Source organism: Fringilla coelebs (genome assembly GCF_963513975.1).
Source record: "Fringilla coelebs genome assembly, chromosome: 2".
NCBI classification, from domain to species: domain Eukaryota; kingdom Metazoa; phylum Chordata; class Aves; order Passeriformes; family Fringillidae; genus Fringilla; species Fringilla coelebs.
In genome coordinates, this window is record NC_140029.1 from 27708192 (window position 1) to 27735626 (window position 27435).

The 27435-nt window shown below is 39.7% G+C and overlaps 2 protein-coding genes across 5 annotated transcripts in view; both read right to left on the reverse strand.

Annotated features, from left to right (window-relative positions):
* The window catches only part of RGPD4 (RANBP2 like and GRIP domain containing 4), a 33579-nt gene extending 14466 nt beyond the window's left edge, over positions 1-19113 (reverse strand). For both annotated transcript variants that reach the window (XM_084201242.1, XM_084201241.1), the window contains exons 1-20: positions 18877-19113; positions 16323-16390; positions 15676-15787; positions 14608-14760; positions 13515-13745; positions 12935-13080; positions 11336-11528; positions 10579-10669; positions 9557-9766; positions 8845-9023; positions 8584-8759; positions 8151-8274; positions 7650-7811; positions 7190-7327; positions 6953-7099; positions 6343-6525; positions 6177-6260; positions 5543-5678; positions 5270-5367; positions 367-4759 (exon numbers count right to left, since the gene is read on the reverse strand). In XM_084201242.1, the coding sequence (XP_084057368.1) occupies positions 367-4759; positions 5270-5367; positions 5543-5678; positions 6177-6260; positions 6343-6525; positions 6953-7099; positions 7190-7327; positions 7650-7811; positions 8151-8274; positions 8584-8759; positions 8845-9023; positions 9557-9766; positions 10579-10669; positions 11336-11528; positions 12935-13080; positions 13515-13745; positions 14608-14760; positions 15676-15787; positions 16323-16390; positions 18877-18951 (7099 nt within the window). In that variant the 5' untranslated portion in view covers positions 18952-19113. The remainder of the gene's footprint in view (positions 1-366; positions 4760-5269; positions 5368-5542; positions 5679-6176; positions 6261-6342; positions 6526-6952; positions 7100-7189; positions 7328-7649; positions 7812-8150; positions 8275-8583; positions 8760-8844; positions 9024-9556; positions 9767-10578; positions 10670-11335; positions 11529-12934; positions 13081-13514; positions 13746-14607; positions 14761-15675; positions 15788-16322; positions 16391-18876) is intronic.
* Positions 19114-22561: 3448 nt separating this feature from the next.
* The window catches only part of LIMS1 (LIM zinc finger domain containing 1), a 68272-nt gene continuing 63398 nt past the window's right edge, over positions 22562-27435 (reverse strand). For 2 of the 3 annotated variants that reach the window (XM_084225800.1, XM_084225798.1), the window contains exons 8-11: positions 27105-27153; positions 24873-24948; positions 24432-24623; positions 22562-24059 (exon numbers count right to left, since the gene is read on the reverse strand). In XM_084225800.1, coding sequence (XP_084081926.1) covers positions 24476-24623; positions 24873-24948; positions 27105-27153 — 273 coding nt within the window. In that variant the 3' untranslated portion in view covers positions 22562-24059; positions 24432-24475. Of the gene's footprint in view, positions 24060-24430; positions 24624-24872; positions 24949-27104; positions 27154-27435 lie in introns of those variants that run through there. The other variant, XM_084225799.1, reaches the window with a different exon arrangement.

Below are 27435 nucleotides of genomic sequence, written 5' to 3' on the forward strand. Positions count from 1 at the left end.
GAGCAAAGGCCCAGAAACATACAACATCAACTACCTATTTAAGTCCCAAAAGCGAATCTACAAATTCTTTGAGCATTTAAATCCAAGATTCAGATGCAGCACTTCAGAGTATAAGCTCTCTACCTGAAAATTCTGTTCTCAGTAAACAAATTTCCATCCTGCATCATACACTTTCATTTTTATTTGAAAATAATTATGACTTAAAATTCCCTTCTTTAGCTGAACCTCTGGAGAACATGTAGGTACCTGTATCAAAACTGAAAGAAACTACCTATTCTCAAAAGAATAAACAAAAATGAATAGCACAGAGCTGACTGCTTAGTAAGTTGCATACTTGAATAAATCACTAGTAAAACTCATACTCACCTTTTTCCAGAATTCTAAATGAGAAGTTAGATGGTCCATCTTGTGTTGAAGCTGGCAAGTTATCCACCTTGCTGTCTACAGGCTTCTGAGTAGCACTTGAGATTTTTGGTGGTTCAGAGACTTCCGTCTCTTTCTGTGCTGTGTTCTGAGATGCTGGAATAGGGCCTTCACTCTTTCTTGGGGGATTAAAACTGAAGCCAAAGAGAGAACCAGTGGCTGAAGTATTTCCAAATGTGAATGTCTTTGACTTTTCATTACTGAAAATGCTCTTGACGGATTCAGATCCAAATACAAACTTTGGAGGAGAAACCACTGTTTTTGTTGGTGTTTCAGAAGTACTTGACACCTCTGCAGCCTCTACAGTTGCATCAGAAGAATCATCACCATGGCTCACATCAGTTCTTTCTCTGGTTGTTTCTTCTAGCACAGCTACAGCATTTTTACCACACGGAGATTCCTTTGGTGTATTGGCACGAGAAGAAAGAGGTGTGATTAGTGTCTCTCTCTCTTGGGCATGCTTTGCTTCATCAAATATTTGCTTAAATGAATCTGCAACATCTTGCAGCTTGAATCGTACAGCCAGAAGTTCTACTTTTCTTTCCCCATCTGCAAAGTCACATGCAGTCCATACCCAGGCTCTGTCAGATCCTTTCATTTGTTGCATATTCATATCTGGTGTTATCCTGTGATTGGCACAGAGTTTTAGTACCTGGTCCCTTCTCATTACTATACGAACTTGTTTGTTGTCATAGTTCTGCAATATCTTGATATCCCCAATCCCTCTCTCTTTCCATTGATTTGCATCTTTGTCATATCTGTAGAGTTTGGCTCTATGACTGAAGACAACTTGTTCATTTTCCTCACCACTGGTCACTTCCACAAGATCAGGCAGAGGTACCACAGGTTCAAAGTACTGTCCATCTCTTTCTTCTTCTTGAGTAACATCAGAATCCTCATCTGTGCCTACTGATGTTCTACTCTGATTCTGTTTGGCTGGAGATTTGGATGGGCTCAAAGCAGATTTAAAGCTGAAACTAAAACCAGTGGTAGACTCTCCAAATCTAAACAGATTTTTCCTTACAGGGCTACTTGCAAGAGGTGATGCATAAACAGAACTACTTACACTATCATCTAATGCTTCTTCACGCAAGTCATAGTTATCCCACTCCAGAGTAGGGCCTGTACTTTCAGCATGTGGCTTTATAACCAAATCGGAAGTACTGCTCGCACAAACAGGGTTTACACTTTCCTCTTCTGACAGTTTTGTTTTGTCATCTGTCAGAAAAGTTTTAAGATCTTTTAAGCCACACTTCATTTCTTCTGCTCTCTGTATAAGCTGAGCTGTCCTACCTGTATCCACAAGTTTATGGGGTGTCTGCAGTGGTATATCTAGTAGTAACCTCTGGCATTCTTCAAACTTCTGTTTGAACTCCTCAGCCTGCTCTGGTGTCTTGAATTTTGCTGCCAGCTGCTCCAACTTTGCATCACCATCAGAAAAGTCATTGGCCATCCACATCCATGCTTTGTCTGAGCCAGACAGCTGTTTCAAGTTCATTGTTGTAGTTATCCAGTGATTTGCACACACCTTCAGTACTTGTTCACGCCGCATCAATATTCTTACTTTGCCATTAACTTCGTTTTTAAGAATCTTCAGAATGCCCACCCCGCGTTCCTTCCACTGGCTTGTTTCTGGATCAAACCTGAACAGCTTTACTCTCTGGGAGTATAACACTTTCTCATCTTCCTCTCCTGTAAATGGTTCTACTTTTTCAGGCATCTGAACTATAGGTTCAAAATGGATATCATCACTGTCCTCCGTCTTATACACATCATCATCCTTCTCACCAAGGTCAGCAGACGTGTTTGCTTTCTGATCTGTTTTAGAATTTTGTGAAGAAAACAACTTTTCACCTGCACCTGAAAAGCCTTTGAAGTTAGGGTCCTTTTTGCCAAATTGAAAACCTTCCCTGGGAGTACTTTTTGCAAGCTCAGCAAAAGTAGAAGTGCTGCTATTTTGCCCAAAAACAAAGTCAATTTTGTCCTTGTCTGCTGTTTCTTGAAATTGGAATCCAGTTCCACTGTCTGAAGGCAATTCCTTTTTGTCTTTTTCATCAGCGCTTTTTAAGAAACCAGTTGTATGCTCTTTGGATGGCTCATCTTTCTTAGTGGTATTTTTACTGGACTCCTGTATCCCAAATTTACTAGACTCTTGTATCCCAAATTTAAATCCACCTGCAGGCATTTGCATTGAAAAGCTAAATCCTTCTTTTGCAGACTTAGCTTCAGTATCAGAAGAAATTTGAAATGTAAATGGTGGTGTCTTGCCTTGCTCAAGGCCAAACTTAAAGCCCGTTCCCAAAGGTCCTACATCAAGTTCAGGCAATTTACTTTTCAAGCCAAAAGCAGGAGTTGGCAAAGTATCACCAGCTGGCTTAGCAGACGGATTCGGCGCTTGGCAGGCTACGCAGGCTAGTGAAGAACCTTCATTCCTCACAAGACAAACACTACAATCCCATTGACCTTCCTTTTTAGTAAACAGCCCTTCAAACCCATTTTTCTGTGGCTTACTTGTATCAGCAATGGAACTAAGCCCCAGAGCAGCAGATGCCTGAACAGAAGGTGTGGATGTATTTGGTTGATTTTGAGGTTTTGGACTCTGACAGGAACAGCAGTTCACATCTTCTGCTTCATTTCGGGTTGAGCATACAGAGCAGTCCCACTGACCTTCCTTTTTAGCAAAAGGAGATCCAAACTTGTCCTGCACTGTGTTACCACTTGGTTTCAAACTTGCATGGCCAGTCATTGGGGTGCCATGTGTTTCCCACATACCTGGATTTGGACTTTGACATGATTCACATTTCTTTACAGTTGCTTCATTTGGAACTAAACATACTTTACACTCCCATTGGTCCTTCTTCAATAGATGCTGCCCAAACCCACCAGAAGAACAGGCTTGCTGAATATCCTTCCCAAATGAAATGGTAGTGCTAGATGCAGTGGACGTAGCTGTAAGTGTGCCTTTGCTGTCAGGTTCACTGCTTGTTCCATCTTTTAGAAAATGAAAGCCCAAGTTCATGGTCCCAGAAGTAGTTTTGTTGGGCTCCTTGATCTCCTGATTTGCTGTTTCTTTTGCAGTCCCACTGCTCTGAGCCACAGATGTGTCAGCATTCGATCCCAAGGATTTTAAAATATTCTGTGCCTCCTCAAACTTTTTTTTGAAAAGCATTGCTTCTTCAGGTGTTTTAAATCTAATTGCAAGTTGTTCTGGTTTTGGCAATTCATCTGCGTAGTCTAAAGCATGCCATACAAATGACTTATCTGATGCAGCATTTGGAGTTAATTTCATATCAGTATTTATGTAGTGATTTGCACAGATTTTCAGTACTTGGTCCCGTCTCATTAAGAGACGAAATTTGCCAGATACTTTATGTTTCAGTATTTTCACATTTCCAATACCTCTTTCTTTCCATTCTTTAGATTCTGCATCAAAACGGAAGAGCTTGGCTCTATTGCAGAAGAATTCTTCTTCATCTTCCTCACCTGTCTTTACTTCAATCTTATCAGGAAGTGGCACCACAGGATCAAAATGAGGACCATCATCATCCTCATCTCCACCATGGGTGCTGCCTCCTTCTGTTTCATGACTTCTGTTGGCCAAATCTGAATTTGAAGCCATAAATACAGGCTTACTTGGTTCTTGAACACTAAATGTATCACTCTTCTCAAAACCCACATTTTTGTGTACATTTTGTCCCGTGTTTTCTCGAAGAGAGATGCCTGAAATATGCTTATTGCTAAAATTGAAGATATTTCTTGAACTGTTTGTGGGATCGCTAACTGGCTTTTGATCAATGTATCTATCATCCTGTAAAGGTTTGTCAGAGGTTAGAAGATCCAAGAGGCTTTCTCTACTATTATAAGGTGCATTAAGGGGCTGTGGTGCAACTTGAGGGGGAGAAGAAAAAGTGAAGTCCCCATCATTAGACTTGAAGTTAGGTTTAAACTTAAAAGTTGTCGGCTGACTTGGCTGTGCTGGTGTTGACAGAGGTGGTTTTGATCCTTCTGCTGTTCCCGGCTGTCCAAATTTAGGCATTGCTTTTGGTTCTGCAGGCTTTAAGGTGGGTGGTGTGACTGAACGGTTTGTGAAATACCCTGGTTTAGGCAGTGTTGGATTGGTGCTCGCCTGTGGAACGCTGTAGTTGTAATAGTCATCAGCTGTTCGAGGAGAAATGAGTGTAGTACCAGGAGATTCAAAACGCAGAGGTGGGCCATACATTTCTTGGGAAAACATACAACCAGAAGTGTTTTGCAGAGGTGGTGTATGCATGGGTGGTGGCTGATAGGAATATATATGTGGCTGAGGCGTAAGTCGGTTCATGCCATAGACAGGAGGCTAAAGAAAAAGCAGAAAACAAGTGCTCTACTTATTATGGTAACTAAGAGGACACTGTACTGTGCTGAAGCCCATGTAACAAGTACTCTTAAAAGAAAGGCATGTTTTCAAGTTTAAACCTAATCCAGCTTTACCTTAGCTTAAAACTTGATGGGCATTTGAGAACAAACATTGAAAAAGGGGTACAATATGAGTGCGTTTTACATGAAAAAAAGCTTTGAAAACCCTATTTTCTTTTGCCACACAATTAAGGGGGATATAGTTAAGTGCTATCATACATACCTGTAGAAGTGTACACACATATAAAATATATTTTTCTAGCTTTTCCACCCAAACTCCATATCCCAGAAGTTAAGCAGGGAGACAAATTATAATTTTATCCCTAGCAGTTTAAGTTGACCAAATTCTGCATAAGGAACTGCAATTACATCCAGCTATGGACAGAATCAAAAACCAGTCTATCATTTTCAGATCACTGGAAGCAATTTAAGGAAATAAATTTATTCTCACCTTTGCTGGTGTTACATTGGTTGCAGCAGTTCCCAGAAGATACTGAGAGTTATAGGCAGGTGACTGGCTGTAGAACACAGATGGGCTAGTGGTAGCAACTAAAAAGGAACACCAGGAAAATAGTTAACACCTATCTTTTCTTGTTGCTGTTTTCTACATACTCTTCCCAGCAATCGGTTTTTAACTGTGAATCATTAAAACATTTTCACATTATTTTCAAAAGTCTTATTTGATTTAGCTAAGCATTTAGATAAAAATTCTGCAGCAACTTGCCTGTTAAAGGGGCTTCATGAAGATTTTGCGCTCTCTGATAACTGTCTGGTATTGCATCAGTTCCATAGTTTTCAGCAGGCCACCGATGAGATGAATTTGTGTTGGAATTATTAAGTTTCATTTCTTGCATTTCATTCTGTTGAGACAGGGTGCCAAGCAAGAGTGTAAGTATTGACTGCACAGGTATTTGTCAAAGAAAATATAAGGCACGATTGCCACCCTTTTGCTATTCAAAAGCATGTTGAATCCATGGTATGGGAGTAACTAAAAAAAAAAAAGTACCTGCCAGATCATGCAAGGCCTGCCCATGGAGTACAAAGTACTTCCACTGGGTTCTAAAGCCAGAAGAAACCAGTAAAAAAACTCAGAACCAAGTGGATGAGAATCAAGATGATAAAAGCAGAATTCTTTCTACGTACAGAAAGAGTCCCTTAGATGGATTGCCTCAGCACTCCTGTCCAAGTCCCAAAGAGGAGCTTTTAAACAAAAGGATTTACTCTGGTACTCATTTTAGGCAGCTATTTACAGAAAGTAATTCTAGGAACTCTAAGTTAGCCCATGCTCTTATCACTAGATCCTTACCATAACTAAAAGGCTAACAGTTCATTACTGAAAATGGTGACAGAATTTTTACCTTTAAAGCTTCCACTTGCTGACAAATCATCTGAAGAATAGATTTATGGTCTTCTGCCCACTGAGGGGGAGTTTTTGGAGAGAGCTAGGAAAAAAAAAGTTAATTGATTCATTTGAATTTTTCTTACAGGATATCAATTCCCTGAAATAATAACTGCCTAACATACCTTGTAGGTCTTAGTTGGCGAAAAAGAGAACTTGGTTGGTGATGGAGTGGAATGTTTCATTGCTGAATCTACAGTTCGAGACAGACCGTTTCTGAAGGCAAGACTTCCCTCTTCACAGTTCTCACCAAGTTCCTGGATCACTGTATCTAACACTTCTCTCACAGTTTCAAGAGACACTGGCAACTAGAAAGATTGTTCAAACATGAGTCACGACTGCAATTCTACCTCAGAACAAGACAAACTACATTTAGAATTCTGTCTGAGCAATTCACAAGTCTTTTCATTACATAAATACTGGTTTGGTTTTTTTTCAGCAAAGCTCTTAACTTGCTAGGATTCACATAAGTGAAAAAATAAAATAGTTTGTGTGATTTTAAACTATCAAACTAAAAGACAGTGGCAAAAGCTTTTTGTTTACACTAAAGCTTTCATCCACAGGGTAGCCAGGATACCACATGATCTGGTAGGTTAGAGAAGTTACCCAGGATTTAAGTTGCCTGAAAGCCTGGACAAAAAAAAAGTACCTTGAATACAAAAGATTTCATTTTTCAAACAGTAACCTAAGCTGCTGCATTCCTTGGAAAAAGTTCTTAAAGCAAGAATTACTTACTTTCTCTGCAACTGACATATCTGAGGAGCTTTCTGCAATAATTTTCATTAGATAATACTTTGCTTTAAGGAGGTAAGTTTTATGCTCCTCATGTTCTTCTGGCAGCATGACATCATTTTCAATTTCTTCTGCTTTTCTTTGGAAAATCTGAAGAACAGAATGCAGAGTGAATAGTATCAGTCAGAAGGAAACTGAATAAAGAGAAGCACTTCTGGGGAATGCAACTTACAAACTTACCATGGCAAGATTCCAGTATGACACCACATTCTCAATAGCTTCAAATGCTATTAAAGCATCATCAGTTTTGCCATCAACTGCATCCAACATAGCAAATGCTATCTGTGCCTCTTCTTCATATGCTGCAACCTGAAAGACCTACAAATAAAGTGAAGGAAAACTTATATTTAACAATGGAATGACATAACCTTTTTTCCTGTAACACGGGGAGAATTCTTCTAGGAGAAAGTTGCTACTGAGGGCGTTCAGTGCCTTCAAATCATAAATACCATTTCAAAGGTAAGACCAAAGCTACAAGGAGAGAATTTTCCTCCTTTATAAAACACTATAACCAAATTTCACCTTTAAGAGTTTCACAGTAATAATAACATAGAATAATAAAATGTAGACAAAAATCCCCCAAATTTGTTCATTTCTGACACAGACCCTTCTCTTCAGCCTTGGCTCAACTGATCTGTACCTGAATGTCTACACTATGGAAGTGCTTGAAGAGAGGATCAGTAGGTTCAGAAATACTCCTCTTCTTTTTGATAGTTTCCAGCATAGGCAGAACTTTCTTCCAGTAGCAGACACTTCGTCCAATATATTCCTTCTGGTCATAGAAGGAGTTAAGGTTAATTCCCTGGTGAAGAAAAGGGAAGAGATACAGATGTTATTTCAACAAATCCCAGTCAAAATGCTACTCCTACATATCCTTCTCCTATTTTCTTTAAGAGTTCCAAAGTCCTTCTCTGACATTAAGCAGAGTAGCTATGTTAAGTAACATACATGTAGGAAATAACATGACAGTTTAAGACAAGAGTATTTCAGAGTGACTAGAACAATAAGTTTGCCTGATAAATAATCAGCTGTTCTTAATAATACACATTCATCCCATCCCCCATCCCCTCAGTGTGTTCATAATTGATAAAATAAGAAAAACACTTTCGCTTCCATGTATTTAAAAATAATCTCAGCTTACTGTTTTCTGCAAGCTTTTTGCCCAGTGTATGATCAAGGCAGGTTGAAGGCCATGCTTATCCAGCGTTCGCAGAGTACTTATGCCATGCTGTACAATAAGCCTCAGCTTTGCTGCTGTGCCTGGTCTGCATATAAGAAACATTCCTTGATTAGTATTTTGTGGTTTTCATCTGTTCACATACCAGTCACTTGATGAATACAGCCTGCGGCTTTAGTCCTAATTTGCCTCTAGGTAAGAAATGCATTGTTAGAAATGAAAATTCCCTTTACAGAAATCTTTCAAGCATATCAAGTCCCTACTACAAAAAAGATTCAATGTAAAAAATACGGTAAAAAAAATTAATTTTACAAGAATCTATAGGGACAATGCAAATTGCTGTAGGAGATGCTCCCTAAAGGGCTGATCAAACATTTCCAAACTGAAAAAGCCTTACACTGATTTTCTCTGAAGAAGAGTACGAACAGCATCCCACCAGGATCTTTGCTTCTCAGTGTAGAGTTGTTTGCATATTGGCAGCGGTAAAAATTGAGGCTGATGTGCACTGTAGTGAGAATTAAACTTCTCTTGCAGTTGTAAGTTGCTAGTGAATATCACTCCAAGTAGGAATATCTGATTTTAAAAAATAAATTAAAGTTATTAATTACAAAAAACTTAAATTTGTGCAGTACTCTAAAGAATTTGAAAGTTCACTTACTTCAAGGTCTAACAGGCAAATAGATTCAGGAGCATCTGTCTCAAGTCTTGATGTTTCTTGGGGCAAGTGAAAAAGCTGTTTTAACCATTTGCGCATGGGTGGTAAGACTGACATAGAGTTCCACTGCAAGCCAAGCCACACGAGGTGCTGGAGGCTGCCATTGTGCAATCGAATGGCACCTGTGCAAAAAAACAAGATGGGATGCAAATGTCACCTTCCTGCAAGCCCTCAGTACTACTACTATCTGATCAAAGCTGGGTTTCACATTGCACTCTGTCAGAGGAGCCAAAGATACTTTAAGACCAATGAGCATCAAGATTCCAGGTTTCACTTACAAAGGGTTACAAACTTCAGTATAGACAAACATACCAAGTTCATCTAAGTGCTCAAAGCTATCAACTGCTTAAGCTTCTGAGGGGATGACTCTCATCATCCCCATTCTCAGCTTATTCAGTCCAAGAGATAACTAATTTTAGCAAACCTATTTACTTCTCCAAAAATCCTCAAGGAATTACTGAAGCAGCACTTCTTTACACTGCAATACAGTATAAGTCCTTCCTATGACATTAAGGCAACTTTGGACAGCTATTCCAGGTATTTGCCTTTTGTTGCAGTACAAGTATTTGTGTACCAGTATCTCTTCCACAACTATTTGCAGAAGAGGTTATGGTACACAAAGCTGTGTTGAGTTTCAGAAAGTAACACTTCTTACCAATATCGTATTTGTGAAGTTCTAGTTGCACTGGCGCTTGTGTACTGACATTTCCAATATCATCTGTGCCAATAAAAGACCTCTCTCTAGAAGCTCCACTCTCAAACAGGCTATCAAACAATGCAAATGAGCCACTCTTGTTTGCAAATGATTCCACAATCTCTTTGAAGAAGTCTTGCTTGCCATGACTTAAGTTCAGCAGCATATGACCTAGAAAACAAACATATCACTTCACATAAATAAAGCAGTGAACACAAAGAAAGCAGTATTTGCTATGCTCGACTGCTCTTTGCTACTGAAGGCTGGATTTCCCCTTATGAAGCCTACAAGACTGTTCAGGTATGCTCTCCCTGTAATTAGGTCAGTGTTTCAGCACAAAGGCTTTCCAAGCTTTTAGTGACAGCAGCCCCAAAGCATTTGTAAATGCAGTTCTTTATGAAAACAAAGCCCTCCTACCATGAGTATTCTAAGGGTATTGCAAGTGACCTTATATCTGTAATACAAGCAGAACTAAATCCATTCTGAAGTAAATGAACCTGATGTCTTGCAGCTTCATCTGTTTTCATCTAGGCCCTCTAAGAATTTCGTAGACTGAAACACTGTCTGTACTTGGCAGGAAAAAGAACAAAGCTGATGAACAAGTGAAAGGATGAAAAGATCAGGGAAACAAACTAATATTTTCTTTCCATCTCGGGGCTAACAATACTTGCAAAATAGCATCAGCAGGCAGAAGCCATTTCCAGTAGATTTAATGGACAATAAAAGCTAAATTCTACCTTAGTATGCTAGAAAGTCAAAAAGGAGGAAAAAAACCCCAACCACTATTGAAACAAGGAGAACACACTCTACCAGCAGCTTAAGAGGACAAAAATAACTTTAGGTGTCAGAACCAAACTACTGTTTTGTTTGACATATGCAGTCAGAATCTATAAGGCTTTGCTATATATTGGAGTGATAACATTACAAGATACACAAATGTGTTCTTTAACAAAAATGGAACTACGCAGCTCTTTTTTTATTACCAGACTGGCTTTTTCGATCACAGGCCAACATTTCTAGCATATCTTGTCCGGTTTGATCCCCCTTTATGAGTTTTGACTTTGGTTTAGGAACCTGGTAAAATAAGAAGAAAATTGTTACAAGTTTTTCACAGTAAGAGCAGGACATTTCAATGAACCTTAGAAAATAGGAAAAAAGCTTATTTTTAGCATTAGAAAGCTATAAGAAAACAGGCATTATTCATTCCAAAGGTACATATATTGGGTTATGGTTCTGTGTGGGATGGGCAAAGAGAGCAGAGAACCCACCTAACGTACACAGATGTGCAAGTATAGCTATTGAAAGTAACATTAAGCGTACACAAGAGCAAGTAATACCTGCAATGCAAGCAATGGTATAAAAAGGACAGTCAAGGCAAAGAATTCATAAGGCAAAGAACCTTGCTTTTTAAAAATATTTTTTTAATTTAAAAATTTTTAAAATTCAACACTCAACATATGTACATGTATTATGAAAAAGGAAACACTCTACAGGAAATAAATGCACTAATACTTAAGAATCAGGTTACTCTGGCAAGGGGACCAAATGAAGGTATACTTCTACCTTATTTGTGTCATTTGAAACTTTTAAACAATTGTGACAGAGGAGGTGAGCAAGGACAGTTCTCCTGTAGATACACAAACACTAGTTCATCTCAGGAATACAGGAATTCAACACATTCACAGCTAGAAAGTGTCAAGAAAAGCATCAACTGAAGGCTTAGACTGAAAAATCATTTACCTGAAAACTCAGGAGATAACACAATGCTGCTAGTTCACACATAGCTCTCCACTGTGTCTCATTGTCTTGGGCCATTTTCAGCAGCAAAGCTCCAGCATGCATGTACAGCTGTCCTTTCATTTCCACATAGGTACGAGACAACTCGTCAGCCGCACTCACATATGGTTTTACTGACTGAAGTGCACGATCAAAACTAAAATGCAGAGAAGACTAATTCTAAACAGAGCCCTGGTAAAAGCTAGAACTGATTTTGGTTTGTGCTATTTAAGAGTGAATGAAGTAACTTCATGGGTCAGAATGCTAAGTACTGTTTCTATTGCTTAAACCCAAGTTACTAGAAAGTATTATCACTTCAAACTCCCAAAGCTCTCAAGTTTATTTAAGTATTACTTGGAAACCTAGTCTTTTTCATCACATTTTTGCACAGCTACTTTTAAAACTATTGTCCTGAACCACGTGGATGAACTTGTTCATAACTGCAGATTTAGAGACATACAGTAGGTATTATTGATTCTGCCCTTTCTTTTCATTATCAAAGATCCAAAATACTGTTTAACAGGTTGTTCAAAAAAAGAAGGTACTACAGAAATTCTAGTGCCTTTAGATTACTATACAAGCCACACTCCGGAGAGGGCTTCCAGAAAGCAGTTAAATTATTTTTTCAATTACTGGACAAGACTATAATGGCTGTTAGCATTGCCATGATCTGGAAATGCTTCAGATGTGAACATTTCAAAATACTCTAATAAATCAGAAACAGAAAACCCCAAAACCCCACGTGGTCAATGTTAGAGGAGAAAACATACATGGGTATTAAATATTGCTCATCCATTGCTCATATTGCTTCAAATACTCATGCAAGATTTACAGACTCAAGAATATTTTTACAGAACGCAATATAACAGCCATTATAGTACTGAGGAACAACAAAAAATTAGTAAAAACCAGTAACAAACGAAAGATAATGGCAAGAAACAAACACAGATCTTAAATTATTGACTACAAACACACTATTTTGTACTATTCTAGGTGCACCACAGATGGCAAGTCTTTAAGCCAGCTGTAACACCACTGGTTTTCTCTGAAGGAGGCTATTCTTGCTTCAGGTGGTTTCTTCCCTCCCCATTATACTATATACACAAAGTTCCTAATTACTCCAGTGTGCTGTGTTATTTAATAATAGAATGACTAGGACAAAGTTGACACACACAAGAGGTAGTTTTGGCTTTTCAGTTTGACTTCTGTTGCTTTGTTTGGATTGGAGTTTTTTGGGCCAATGTTTTTTTCCAATTGTCTGGGAAATCTGGATTAGTCAATTGCTGAAGTGCAGAACAATTTTCTAATCAAAGGAAAAGAAGGTACAAAGACACAGGATATAAATGAGTTTTCTCCATGGCCGTGTCCTGACCATTCAAGCATCTGTCAAAAGATAGCCCAGGATTCACACCCAGTAAGAAACACTCTTGGTGGTTGGTACAGAGAATCTCCTCTCCCATCCAAAACCAAGATAAGCTGTGAAACAGAAGCTTGGCAGATGTTACGTGACCCCAAACAATTCTTAGAGGGCTTTTTCTTACTACAGAAAAGTTTAAACAGTACCTTTCAAGTGCCTCTCTGCATTCCTGAACATCTCTAGAAGAAAGTGTCAGTTTGACAAAGCTGGAATAGGCCAGCAGATGATCTTTCTTGATTGTTCTCCAGTTATTTTTATCATACTCCAAGTCTTGTAAAGATTCCAGATATTCCTAAAGAAGAAAGTTCATCACAGGATAAGGAACAGTCATCCTTCCATGAAGACAAGGGCAGTACTTCTCCAAAACACACTAGTGGCATTTATTGCATAATCCAGTTTCACAGGTGAGACCTTAACATATTCTTCAGCAGCAAAGTTCCAGGGAACTACTTGCTTGAGCAATTTTATCCCTAATGGAACTGCTGTGTCTAACTCAGCTTTTGAAGTTAGAAACTCAATAGCTCTATAAAGTTTAATTTTAGGGAGAAAATTCCAATTAAAAAAAAACACACAAGAAGCATTTTGTAGTTCCACTGGTTTCAGCAGACTTGCATTTGAAGGAGTTAAATCCCTTGAGAAATAGCTGTCAGAATAAGGACACTAAGAGAAATAGACCAGGTAAAAAGATATGGAAGACTACCACAGGATCAAAATATGATTAAACACCTCAAATGTCTCTACAACACAGGAACACCATTCCAAGCTTGACTGCAAAGGTATTCTCTTCTCTGCCTCCTGACAGTGGAGCACAGCATCCTTTAATCTGTTATTTGAACGATAGAGCGCAACTAGTCTGATGTTTATGTAGACATCATCTGGTCTTGCATAAAGTTCTGCTTGAATCAAGTCAAAAAGCTGATTCCACCCGTCTTCACCTTTACAATCCAGTAACTGCTCCTGTTAAAACATGAAGGTAACATATTAATAGTTCATTTGCCACATCAGTCTTCTGAGTAACTACAGTACTAGGTATCATTCTTTCCTTCACTACATACACTACATTGCTCTAGCTAGAGTACTCTTAATAGCTTTCAGGTATTACATGAAGTTTGATTAACTATGTAAATATTTAAAAATGAACATGACTATCACAGAAGAAAAGTCCTCAGAAGAATTTGCCTCTTACCAAGAGAGAAGTGCTTCTCAAAACATTTGGTTCAGTGATAGTAGACCATGCTTTAAAAAAACTACCTTACTTTAAAAAAACCCAGACACCTTGAGACTTCAATGTGGCTGCTGCCCAAAATTACACAAAATTAAAAGCTACACAAAATTAACATACCAGTGCACAAGTGACATTGCGTAGCGCAAAGTATTTCCATGGTATTTGAGAATTACAGCATTTCGCACAGTCCGCAGAAATGATCATAATACAGATTTAAAAACTAAAAAAGCAGTGTAAAGCAAGAAAGTCTGAGTTCACAGATCAGCTACCTTCCTGCCAGTGACACAATAGAAAGAATAAATGACACCTATTTAGTCTTCAACTTCTTGACTGTGATAAATAATTTCTCAGCATTTTGGATAGAAAATTAAACTTGAAACATTAGAAAGGGTATGAAAGCATGCAGCTGCAGCTTCCTTTAAAACTGGACAAAAATGTCAGACTAGAAGGAGTGTAACATCTAATAGTTGTTTAATATTAAAAGATACTAAAATAATTTAGCAAGAGTTTTGCTCAAGGTGACATGCAAAAGGCACTGCAGACAGGTGCTCAAAGCTTGTTCAAGCCTTTGAACAGAGGTAATTTTGAACTTACCTTCAACCTGTAAATAGCAGGGCTCCCAGGAAAGAGCTTAGCAGCTCTGTCAACCCAGTATTTTGCTCTTCCATCGGTAATGTCATTATTGCATAGTAACTCTGCAATCTTCAATACAAGATCTTTCTGTGTTGGGTTCAACTCCACAGAACGCTATTTTTCCCCATATAGACAGAGGAGTAAAAAAAAAAAAAAAAAAAAAGGCAACTTCTTTAACTTATGATCTGTGTACAACAGGTAAGAGTTACACCCCCACAAACATACCCAGCTATTCAAATCAGTTATATCTAGAAATACAGAGTATATAAGAAAAGCCTTTCTACATGCTACCACTAGTTTACAGCACCCAAGCAGAACTGCTAAAATTGAGAAAAGCGTAAGGAAAATAGTGCAAACCATTTCCTCTGCATCTATCTCTAGCTACTGCTATAAACAAACAGCAGGACTATAACAACCTCTAGTCTAGCCTGGTGTAAAAATTTTTTAAAATTAAGACACAGTTTAAGAAGTGTGATAGCACTTCATACATAGAGTTCTATTGGCCAGACTTCTGAGCACATCTTTCTCTCTGAAACCAGAACAAAGGCAACCCAACTGGAAATTTGACATTTATATGCTTGCCTAATCAAAATTAGATTTGTCCCTCCCCTCTGCACCCGCCCTCTTCTAAACCAACCAAACAAAAAACACAGTAAGACTACAGTCTTCTAGCAGCAACTAAACTCCAGCTGTCATCACAGTTTGCATTACAGGATTCTATGACAATAGTCCAAGAGGCTATGCATGACCTGGGGAGAATTTAACAACAGGTAGCAGAAAGATCAAGTCCAGAATTAAAAACAAAGAAGCAACTTCAAAATGTACTACAGAAGCAAGCGATATCAAGTGAAGAATCCTCTCTGCAGTGCTTCACACGCTTTCCATTGTCAAATGTGTATGACACGGTTTTTCCAGAAGCATGTTTTCTTCTATGGCTTTGAGAATGTTCAGCCACAGAAGGGTTTTAGAAGTCCTTTTATAAAGGAATAAAACAGAACATTAGGGGCTGTAGCTGAATGTAGTACTTACCTTGTAACACCCAAAAGCTTTTTCTATGTTATCCTCAGCTTCATAAATTTGTCCAAGAAATCGGTGTGCTTTGGGATCTCTCTCTTGTACATTGAGGTATGTAGATATATATCTATGAAGGGGAAAAAAGTCTGCTACTCAACCAGTACTTTTAACTAACACTTCCCATCCCACCCAAGCTCTAATGGCAACTTTATCTGCCACACAGGACACACAGACATATTTTGTTCTAGATGCTTTGGCCAGACCACAGAAGTATATACATGTTTTGTTCCAGACACTTTGTCAGGACCTTTAAGTAAGCAGCAATATGGTTTATACCTGTACAAACGCTACTTACTCACCAGCCAGTATTTCTGTTGATTGAAATAACAAAAGCAGGAATTTGTAGAAATGGTAAGAACTACTTAATACAATGAGCAAAAAACTAGCCAATTCAGCCAGGTAAGTTTTTTCGGTACCACATAGCTTATCTTCTTTTAAGTTATTGTTTTACAAAAATCTAAATAGCACTCAATGTCCACACTGACTGCTAGCTTAAAGCAGCATGATAGTCATCTTGGTTTCTCTGGTCTACTTCATAAAAACAAAGCTTTTCTTTTACATTTAGAGGAACAAAAAAACAAATGTCCATCAACGCATGTTACCTTTTAGCAAGTTCATATTCTTTAATTTCAAAATACAGCTTAGCAAAGAGGAATCCTTTCATCGATTTCTGAAGGAGAAAAACCATGACAAACACACTTTAGACATTAGGTACTTCAAAAGTAAATCCCTAACAAGTGACCTTTCTTTTCAGCAAAGCCTAATACTCAAATGACTGAATTTGATGATTCATTATCAGCTCAAAGCCACCCATCATAAATAAGGGTTGGTTTCTGAAAGATGTAGGTTTAAGAATGAAAAGAATAAAAGTTTTTGCTATAAAAAGGTTACTAGGAAGATAGGGAATACAAGAGAACAAAACAACAAGCCTGTATATAAATGGTACTTCATACATCACTCATTAAAGAGAGTGGAAGAATAGTGTAATCTACATTTAGTTATTGCTGTGCAATGTACCAAGGAAGAAAGATATTCCACAATTTAAGAGAGATCTGCCATTTAGCCCTACTGTAGTGCACTGTCATTAGATGCTAGTATTTAAGTATACTTGAGGAAAAAGCAACTTTTGCTTAAGTCACTCTCAGTTTGGGTAAGAAATGCATTTATGCAGTAGTTGATTTCTGACTAAAATAACTTTAACATACACACCCTAGGAGCAAGATGTGAAACAATTTTCCTTTTACAAGGCAGTAACAAAGAAGCCAAGGTGGCAGAAGCATGACCATGAGGAAAAGGGAAAGGAGCGGTTTAAAGAACTGAGTTACAAGCAAAAAAGGTACAAGTAAATCAGACAAATTTAAAGCTTGAGTTCTCCATATCAGTTCAGAAACAATTTTGCTTTTGAACAAAGAAATACTGGAGCTAGCTACATCTATGATTCCAAACAAGTGTGTATATTTTGAATTCACTTGAATTATAAGTCTCTCCCTTTCTCACCACTCCTATTCCAGCAAAATTTTAAGAAGCAGTTAAAAATTAAAGCAGGCCTCCTAGGACACCTCAAGTTTCCAGACTGTATTTTTGAAGCCTGCTATAAAAGGGAAACACTGAAGCATGTGAGAGTGGAGCTGAATTTTACATCTTCTTTTAAACACGGATGAAAGGAAACCTCAATATAAATGCTTTGCAGCCTTATAAGCACCCCCTCCTAAAATCAACACAACAGGAAAATCAGTAATATTTTCCACCAGTGACTGTGCTTATACAATTATTTGTAAGCATTACTTATTAAAAAGAAAAAATCTAAACAAGCAAATATGCACCAGCTGGTCTTAAGCACAACAGGAGAGGATTTATTTTGTTGTTGTGTTCAGTAGGAACACCAAAGCAATTAAAGAGCACCTATGATCCTGACAGCAATGCCCTTAACATTGGCTGCCCTAAACAGCACCCAAAGCAATTAAGCCACAGAACAACTTTGTTGCTGGTGGGAAAGAGATACAAATAATGATGATGTACACACTGCCCGCACAAAGGCCCTACTGCATAATACTGAGCATAGATGCATTCACACTACACAACATAGTGCTGAATATTCTAACTCAAAAAAAAAAAAATCAATTCAAGAGCAGTAGAACAGGATCTTTCAGGATTAAATAGCTCCCATGAATCGCATCAAACTGCTCACTGAGATCCTTTACCAGATACAATAAAAAATGGTAACAAGTTATGCAGAGGTCCTCATCCTTCTGGCCAGTTACTAAAATACAACAGAAAGATTATTTTTTCCCAGTTCCTTCTCTCCTAATACTACTACAAAGATAAGAATATTAATGGCACAACACAAAAGAAAACGGAAAGCGCGTCACGTGTTCCTTGGTTAGATTCTTCTGAAAAAATGAAACCCGGGAATCTTCAGAGAAACGAAACTCGTGAAACACAGGAACTAAACGCTTACAAAACTGAAGAAGTCTGTACTCAGAGAACTGATGGACTCCTTAAAACCACACTACAGCTTACCAGTTGTAAACTACGGGTGCACAGCTCTAGTAAACCACTGCTCCCAGTTAGGGAAAGCACCTTCAGTACGCCAAACACCTTGGTCCTTCCTCAGCTCCCCCCTACCTCACCCGGTTTACAGACACCCTGAGTAATTACGCGCTGAGAAATACTCCCAAAGACACCTTACTCACAGAACATCAGAATAGTCAGGAATGGAAGAGACCTGTGGAGATCATCTAGTCCCACACACTGCCATGGCTCAGTCACCTATGGCACGGGATACAGGCGCGTCCAGGTGAGGTTTGAGTATCTCCAGAAAGACATCCCTCCAGAGAGGGATCCTTCTTCCTCTACCGCCAAGGACGAGGACGGGCTAAGCAGACCAAGCTCCTAAACCGAGGCGCCGGGCTCGGCGCCGGGAGGCTGCAGAGCAGCCGCCCCCAGCCCGTCGGCGCAGGGGCAGCGAGCGCAGCCGCCCCCCGGCCCGGCGGCAGCGAGGCCTCCCCGCGGCGCGGGGGCCGGCGGTCCCTCAGGACGCGCGGCAGGGCCTCCAGCGCCCCACGCGGAGCGGGAAGGGACCCCGCACCGGCCGAACGGAGCGGCCGCAGCTCCGCCCGGGCCCGGCGGGGACGGGCAACGCGAGGCCGCGCTCACCTCTCTGGGGGACGGCGCCGCGGCCTGCAAGGAGGCGACGTAGCGCTCCACCTCGGGCTTCGTCCGCCTCATCATGGCGCCACCGCGGCGCTGGGGACCGCGCCCGGCCTCTGTCGTGGCGGAACGCGCCTTCCCGGCCGGCCCGGCGGCGCTGGCCCGGCGTCTACGGAGGGGAAGGCGGAGGGAAGGAGGAAGGAAGCGCAGGAGCGCCGCGGCCGCCGCGCGTTACGCAAGTTCCCGCTCAGCCGCACGGCGCGCGCAACCCCGGCGCGTGCCGCCTCCCGCCCCCATACCAACGGCCGGGGGCGGGACCTGGCCCGGTCTGCGCATGCGCACAAGGGGGCGGGGGCAGGGGGAGAAAGTCTGCCATGGGGAGCTGTGAGAAACCGAATGTTAGCATTTTCTCACCTAAAACTGCCATAAACTCACCTCAGAAATATATAAAAATATATGGCGATAATATATTTATCACCTAAATAATATACTCTATATCTGTGTGTATATATATGTGTGTGTGTGTGTATATCTATATGTATACTTAGGTAACAAATTTTCCCCTAAAGCTAAGTAACAGTTCTTGCGGCCTCGCTATAAGAATGGCTTGGGGACGTGGTACTGTTGGAGCAAGTCCAGAGGAGGGACACGACGACGTTGCTAGGGGAACTGGAGCATCTTCCCCTCAAACACAGAGTGAGGGCTGGGGAGCTTGGAGAAGAGAAGGGGACAGGAAGACCTGATGGCAACCTTCCAGTGTCTGAGGGACCTACAGGGAAGCAGGAGAGGGTCTTTGTCTGGAACTGTAGTGATAGGACAAGGAGTGATGGGTACAATTAACAGAGGGGCAGTTTAGGTTGGATACAAGGAGGAAATTATTCGCTGTGATGGCAATGAAGCCCTGGCACGGGCTGCCCTGAGAGGCTGCGGGTGCCCCATGCCAGGCAGTTTGCGAGGCTGGGTTGGGTGGAGTTCTGAGCAATCTGGCCTAGTGGGAAGTGTCCCCCATTAAAGACTAGAACTTTAGGTCCCTTCCAACCTGTAATATTCTAGGATTCTATACTTCATTGTTCAGAGCAACTATAAATTTAATCTGTAAGCATAAGGGCCTTCTTAGAGATCCAATGTTCTAGAAAATGAGTCTCCAAATATTGTAGCAGCTGTGGTGAGAAACCTTTTTTCCAGGCACTGTGGATAGTATAATTAAACAATTAAGCTCTAAAACACAGCTGGGAACATGGACTAAAAGATGGACCAGCAACCTCAAGGCAGGACAGATCTGCAAGTTGTAGTTGTACAGGTTTGGTGGCTCAAGGATGAGCCCTGTGGTGAAATTCCCAGCAGGAAGCCTCAGACTCTACTCACTGGAATTAGCCATCTTTCCTGCCAGTTCAGATGCTTTGCTCAAAATGAGGCCACTGGGCCATGTCTCTGAAGAAGTGTAATTAAAAATTTCTCCAGTTCTCAATCTCAAACAACCCACTGACAGTCACAGGATTCCTGGTACACCTAAAATATACTGACAGCCCCACAGCTCTTACCCTCTTTGCAGGGAAAATAAGGAAACATAGCTAACTTTTTCTTTAAGACCAGCAACATCCATGTAAGACCCTTACTGAAAGAATTAATCCTCTTTTATTCTTTCTTCTATAATGGTGCTTTATTTAGACATTGGATTTAATTCCACCATTTTTTTTTTCTCTGTACTTTTAATGGTGTGCCTGCAGCTGGGATTATCAAACAATTTATTATCTGCACCTGCCAGGCTAAGTAATGGAAATGGTGGTGGTGGTGGTGCAGAGGAGAACATCAGAGTTTGCTTGACTCACTGGAGAATATTTCTGCACTTCAGCTGATGGGGAGGCATGGGAAATTGCCTTCATATAGACCAGGTCCAGTACTTTGGCTCTGGTCACTGTCTCACCCAGTTCTGTGGAAGGGGCACTCCCTGTGTTGTCCCTGGGGTCGCAGCACTGTCTCGAGAGCTGTCCCTGCAAGCTGGCTGTGCTCATTGGAACTGCACAGCTCGTGTCACTGCAGAGAGGCTCTGGGCTCAGCTTTTCCCCCTACAGCGACATCCACTGGGCTTTCTGGAGTGCTCCCTACTGTCAGCCTGGCCAGGCTTTCTAAAGGAACCTCTCTTGCCCGTGCAGAATTGACCCATGCAGCAGAAAAGGACAAAGCTTCTGAGGCATCTGTTCCCAAATCCCAGGCTCACAGATTCCTTGACAGACCTTACAGGGGTCATGGGTAGAGAAACAGTACTAGGCTCTGCATCTTTTAGGAAAGTATGTGCAGCTCCTCAAATATTTATAATACTTTAGGCCAGGAAATGAGCTTCAACACCAGACGTGTAATTGTCCAGGCTGCCTAATTGCTAGCTTGCTCCCTGGCTCTGCTTTGCAACTGCTTTTAACTAATCCTCTTCATGACCACGTGCAAGGGTATTATACCAACGACAGTTCATGATGAAGTTCCCAAGAGAGCAGTATGGATTTGGGGAACACTCCACTTGAGATAGGACTCCGGTAATAATATTTTCACCATGAGGGTGATGAAGCACTGGAACATCCACAAAGCCCTGTGAAATCTCCTTGCATGGTGATGTTCACAGTTTGGCCAAGCAAGACTTTCTGTGCTGATGTAACTCTGAAGTTAGACCTATTCTGAGCAGATGGCTGAGCTAGCTGATCTCTAGTGGTCCCTTCCATCCAACATTTTTCCATACTTCATCAGGCTTTGAACCCTCAAGTACCCTCAGATGCTTTGAGTGCTACATCCTGGGGTCTGACATACACACACTAGAGTTCATGAAACAGAAGGTGCTGCCTTGGTGAACTGTAGCAGTGCTCACCATCAGGAACTTGGAAATGGAAAAACCCAGCCTGTGCCAGGCCCCAAGGGCCACCAGAGTGCAGAGGAAATCTGAGGCCACTGTGCTGCAGATGGATGTAGCCCTGAGCAATGTGGCTATGAGCCAGATCTTGTCATTCAGCTTTGGGGCCAGGGACCCTTCCCAGCTCTGAGCAGTAAGGCTGGGCACACACAGGCTGAAGAAGGAGATGTACAGTCAGTGTCACATGAAAACCTAGAAGTCAGTTATAACTTCAGGAGGAAGCAAGAGTGTGTGTGGTCTACTGAATCCATGGCACAGTCCAAAATTCCAACAGGGCTACTGTGCTACTTAAGTAAATAATTTCTGAGGACATTTTAAGCTTGTATAGTCTTCAGCAGAGTCAGGGACTGACTTCATTTATTAATGTTATGGCATTCAATAATTATGTGGGATAAAATAGCCCAAAAATACCCTGCCTAGCAATCAACTGGAAGTTTGGGGTGACAGTTTCATTACAGTGAAAACAGGAGAGAAAAAGTTAACAGGAGGGTGTATGTTTTACACTCAGATGAGATACTTTCTTTAGGAAAACCAAGTGACTATGCCATTTGAGAAAATATCCAGAAGAATCAAGCTATTCCTTATGAAACAAACTGTGGTTTCTTGTATGAACCTTAGAACTACATACAGATATATGCTTTTAGGAAAGGCATATGTCTCCTTTAAATCAAGGTAATAAGGAAGTATTTACATAGTCACAGGTAAAAGCTCAGGGATCCAAGACAGCCTTACTACTTTCCCACCTATCTCAAGCATTTATTTCAGAGAGGCAATACAAGGTTTAATAACATGGCCTTTATTGATGACACAGGAAAGCAGATGTTTTAAAGTAACTAATTTTTCATAAACAGGAAAGAAAATTTTACTTCCTGTTACATAATTACATAAAATCTGTTTAAGTCACTAATGTATAAAAATTAAAAAAAAGGTTGCATACTTCGTACCATCAAGAAGACCTAAGTAGCTATATTTTCTATAAGAAAGGGAAAAACAAAACAAATTTGCATGGATATAACTCAATAGTATAAAACAAATGTATGTTATAAAGAATTTTTGTTTTTATTTGTAAGCTCAGTCCTTGAGGATGGCTAAAGAAGTAGATCCTAGCAGGATCAAACCTTGCATATTTACACACAGAGGTGTAAAAGTAATATTGCCAGTTAATTGAAATATGCATTTTCAGTATTGTTCTGAAAATCAATGCAGTCTAGAAGCTAGATTTTAAATGCAGATGTTCACATTTCAAATAAAGTACTTCTTGCATCCTGTATAATTAAGGCAAAGTATGTTATCTTTTGAAAATACCTTCTATAATAGTTTCTGCATAAAAATATGAAATAAAATATAAAACTATATATATTTAATAGTACACTGTTATGTATGGTCCAGCAGAATAAGGCACAAAAAGTAAATAGAATGCAAAAGCATATATAGAAGTTAATGTGTTATTTTAAGTGGAATATAGCAAACTTCAAGTAGTTCTGAGTATGCTCATTTCTTGCAATAGGAATACATTTTTATATAAGTATCTCATGCTAAGCCTGATGTAGAAACATTCCTCATGTAAGCATAATCTATCATGTTTGTAATTTTATGTATGTCATTTGTACAGTGGCTGTATTTAGAAATCTGATAGCTTTCAAACCATCTGAAACAAGGCTCCTTAATGAGGTGACTTGGCCAGAACTCCAAGTGTGAATTTTTCCATGAGGCAAAGTGTACTGGTTTCCTGCCCAAATCACTTGAGCTGGGTGAGTTTTGTCTGCATGCTTAATATGAAGGTTAATATTTTCACTAACATAAATGACAATACACGTCCCTAAAGTTGGGCACATTTGCAAAGTTTGTTTTCACAGGTGGTGTTCACAAGCAAATTTTCTCTCTCTGAAAAGTTCCACAGAGAATTAGTGTACAGAATGGGCCACCTGCGTCAGTACAATGGCATTATTGGTCAGAAACCTTTCAGGTGAGCTGGTATTTATTTTGGAAGTATGGTCTGTTTGTCAACAAGTAAACTTACATGTATAGAGAACAGAGAATCTTACTATATTTTGGGTTGATAAAAGGCATTCATCAACATCTGTTGTCTGACTGCAGCCTCAAAGCAGCAACTCCCCCCTACCCCACAAGTAGTATCTATAAGATTTTCACAAAGGAAGAGGAGAGCAGATGAAGTCTTTACTTCCTTCCCAAAGTTTCAGCTAATTTCTTCAGTCTTTTCTTCAGCTCTAGAGGAAACTTCTCATAACATTTTTTGCAGACAGGCTTCATATCAAACTCAACAAATTTATTCCTAAAAAAACAAAGCAAAAGAGACTAAGTTTTAGCAGATGAGATAGTGAAAAAAGAATTTTAAAAAAATCTCCTATTAAATGTGCGCAAGCAAAAAATTAGCCCCCCAATTTATACAAATACATTGTTATAAGTTCTACACACTTCAGACAGTGATTACAATACCCTGTTGAGCAAGTTATGCAGATTTTACCCAAAAGCTCATATTTATTAACCGTGTAATTTAGAAAGCCTTTCAAATCTAATTGTAGACTAAACATAAGGTAATGGAATAAAAAGTTAGTATTTCAAGTTGCAGCTGCGTGAAAGATGTTTTGGTTTTGACTGCCGTAACTTCATGCAAAAGTGCAAAAAAAACATCCTTAGGACTAACCACAGAAGAAAGGAGCAGAGGTGGCGGTGAGAAGGAAAGGAAGTTTACAAACAGATTGGCTTTTTCTTTTTCTGCTTCTCTTTATCCTTTGCGTCACGTTCCCGTTTGGCAAGTCGTCGCTTAAATTCATCTGGCATTTTCTCATAACAGTGTTTGCAGACAGGTTTTAGATCAATTTCAACAAACTTATCCCTTTAGAGTTAAACAAGAAAAAATAAAGGATGGAAAAGGAGAAGAGTTAGGAAGACTAACTGAAGGAAGACCTGAAGAGACAGCGGAAAGAGATGGAAAGTACTAAGTGGAGCAAGAGGAAGAGACACTTATTTCCTCGATGCTGCTTACATGTTTTTCATACAGGAACAGCTACACTATAGCAACATCTGCACTTTGAAGAGAGCCATTGATATGTGTTGAAGACATCACACTTATCCATAGACTTACTTGAGGGTTAACTTAGTGTTGCAAGTTGAACAAGCGAAACAGTTCACACACCATGCCTTATTCAGAGCAGACACAACTAGAGAGATGGGAAAAAAGAAATCATTAGCCTTACCAATAAGAAAAAAAGGTGATCACAAAAATTTTAAGTTTACATATTCATGAGGTGTGAAAAAGACTCATTGATTCTTGTATCAAGTATTAAGGATCATAATAACCAGTATCAATGCTTCAAAGTCCTGCTCATTACACTCTAAAATGTGCCTCACCAGTGACCAGACTGGTGAGGCACATTTTAGAGTGTAATGAGCAGGACTTTGAAGCATTGATACAGCTGTCCCTGAGGCAAGACCAGCTTAACCTATTTCTGCCTCCTATTTTTCGCTTCCACTTCATCTCATATCCAGCTGAGCTCAGGCAATGGTTCTGTGAGGCCAGGTTCCAACTTAATCAGGAAATGCTTCCAGCTGAAGAGCAATCCAGCGCAATTGTGTTTATGTTTTCATACAGTTTCATTTCTCAGATCCAGTTCAGACTGCACTGCAATCAACAGTTGCACTTGACCAGCTGAAGAAAATAATGTGAAGCCAGCAGCCAGACACTGCTGGTAAATCAGCACTACCAAGGTGAAAAAAAAAATGGACTCTCTATTCTTTGCTTTGAAGAGAAACTACTTCCTATTTCTTCCGTAGGTAAATCCAGTTCCTGTTCTTTTTCGATACAGCTTTCCAGCTTCCCCTACCAAAATTTTCCTGAGTTAGAGAATGCAGGATAATATTTTTCTTACAATGTTTTTCTCACTCGATCTTTCAATGTTTTTCTCACAGTATTTTGTCAACAACAAGGAGAACCATTGTCATGCAGAGGGTTTTTCCTGCACTATGGGGCAAGCATGTCCACAGATACACAGTTATTCCACTTCTTTCCAGAATAATACTAGACATGTGAAAGTCTTTGCTCCCAAACAACCTCAGTAATGCAGTCATAGACACCCTCCTGAAAAACTGCTGCTACAGGTATTTGTTTCACCCAACAGAGAACAATACTGAATACCAAATTTTTGACAGCTGACTCAAAATTTGTATGCAGAAATGAAAGAAGAAATGTAATTGAAGACATACACTGAAAATAAAGAAATTAATGTATACTGTTTTATTTTCAGTTCAGAGACCAAAACTTACATTATGGGTGTCGGAATATATGGTGAAAGATTAGAATCATACAGAGATTGTAGTTATCAGAAAAGTTCCATTTCTGCTCGTTCCTGTAGAATTTTCCTGAAAATGAGGACTCTTTCCTCTAAAGCATTTTGCATTGCCATTCTGCAGGCATAGTGCAGTCCAGAAAATCTAGGGAAAGCACATCTACAGGATGCATGTATTACCCTATAGTTACATGACTATAGACTAGTTGATGTCTCTTTTTCAATGTTAGAAGCTTCCTCCTGCTTTGTCAATGCCTTTGGCTTAGATGAAGCTAACATAGTATTCACTTTGAACAGGATAAATAGGCACATAATGTCACATTATTTCAGATAGAATAATTTGCTTTTGGCATTTTATCAGAGCTAGTTATCAAAAAAAACAAAAAAAATCCTCAAACCCACCTCCTTCTCCCAAGAAACCTAATCAAACAATAACAAACCAAACAAATTGCTTGCAGTTCTGCCTTTACAGGACATATATTTCCAAGTATGATCATTCCTGGTTTTGTGATATTATCATAAGGCTAGATTTTCAAAAGACAGGTGCTGGAAATAGATAGGTAAATATCTCCAGGATTCAAACTGACATAATGGGAACAAGGCATTTTAAAAAAAAATGCCTAACAGTGTCCACCAATGTTTTTCAGTATCTAAGTATTTTTCAAATTTGGCTCATGATCCACAAATTCATTTGTGGAGATGCCTGTATGCTCCTTCTTACCCTTGCATGTGTTCTTTTTTGAAGGTGGTATGGCAGGAAGTGACTTCTGAGCATCTTCCAGCATCTGTGGCCTCTGCTGTCACTAAGGGGTTTCACAGTTTTCTTTGGCCATGGGGTGGTCTTCTACCATCACGAAATGATGTTAGGTTTTCCTACCACTTGGTCTCTGACTAATTTGCTCTAATTTAATTTCTGGTCAAGAGAACATCTGTTTTTGTTTCAATGAAAACTGGGCTGCTTCCCCCTTGCTTTCACTTTTAAAGAGAACTTGCATCAAAAAGGAACCTTAGGGAAACAGAGAAGTGCTTACCATCTCCTTCAATCACACGGTTGCAATGGAAACAAACATCACCAAATAGCTGAAGAGGAAAGAGAAGTAATAAATTTTTAATATAATGATTTTATTGCAGGTAACTTATCAAACTAGCAAAACAACTATGTTTCAGCTGATGGGCACAATCATTTTCCTGTTTGTTCCAGTGAAATAAAGAGAATGCTGGCAAAGCTGGTTTGGTTTTCCAAGTACATTTTGCATCATTTCATCACAAAAAGTCTTGATAATATTAAAGATGAAAACATTTATCTACCTTTGATTCTCTGTAAGTATGATTTTGTTTGGTTTCAAGATTTCTCTAATCCTG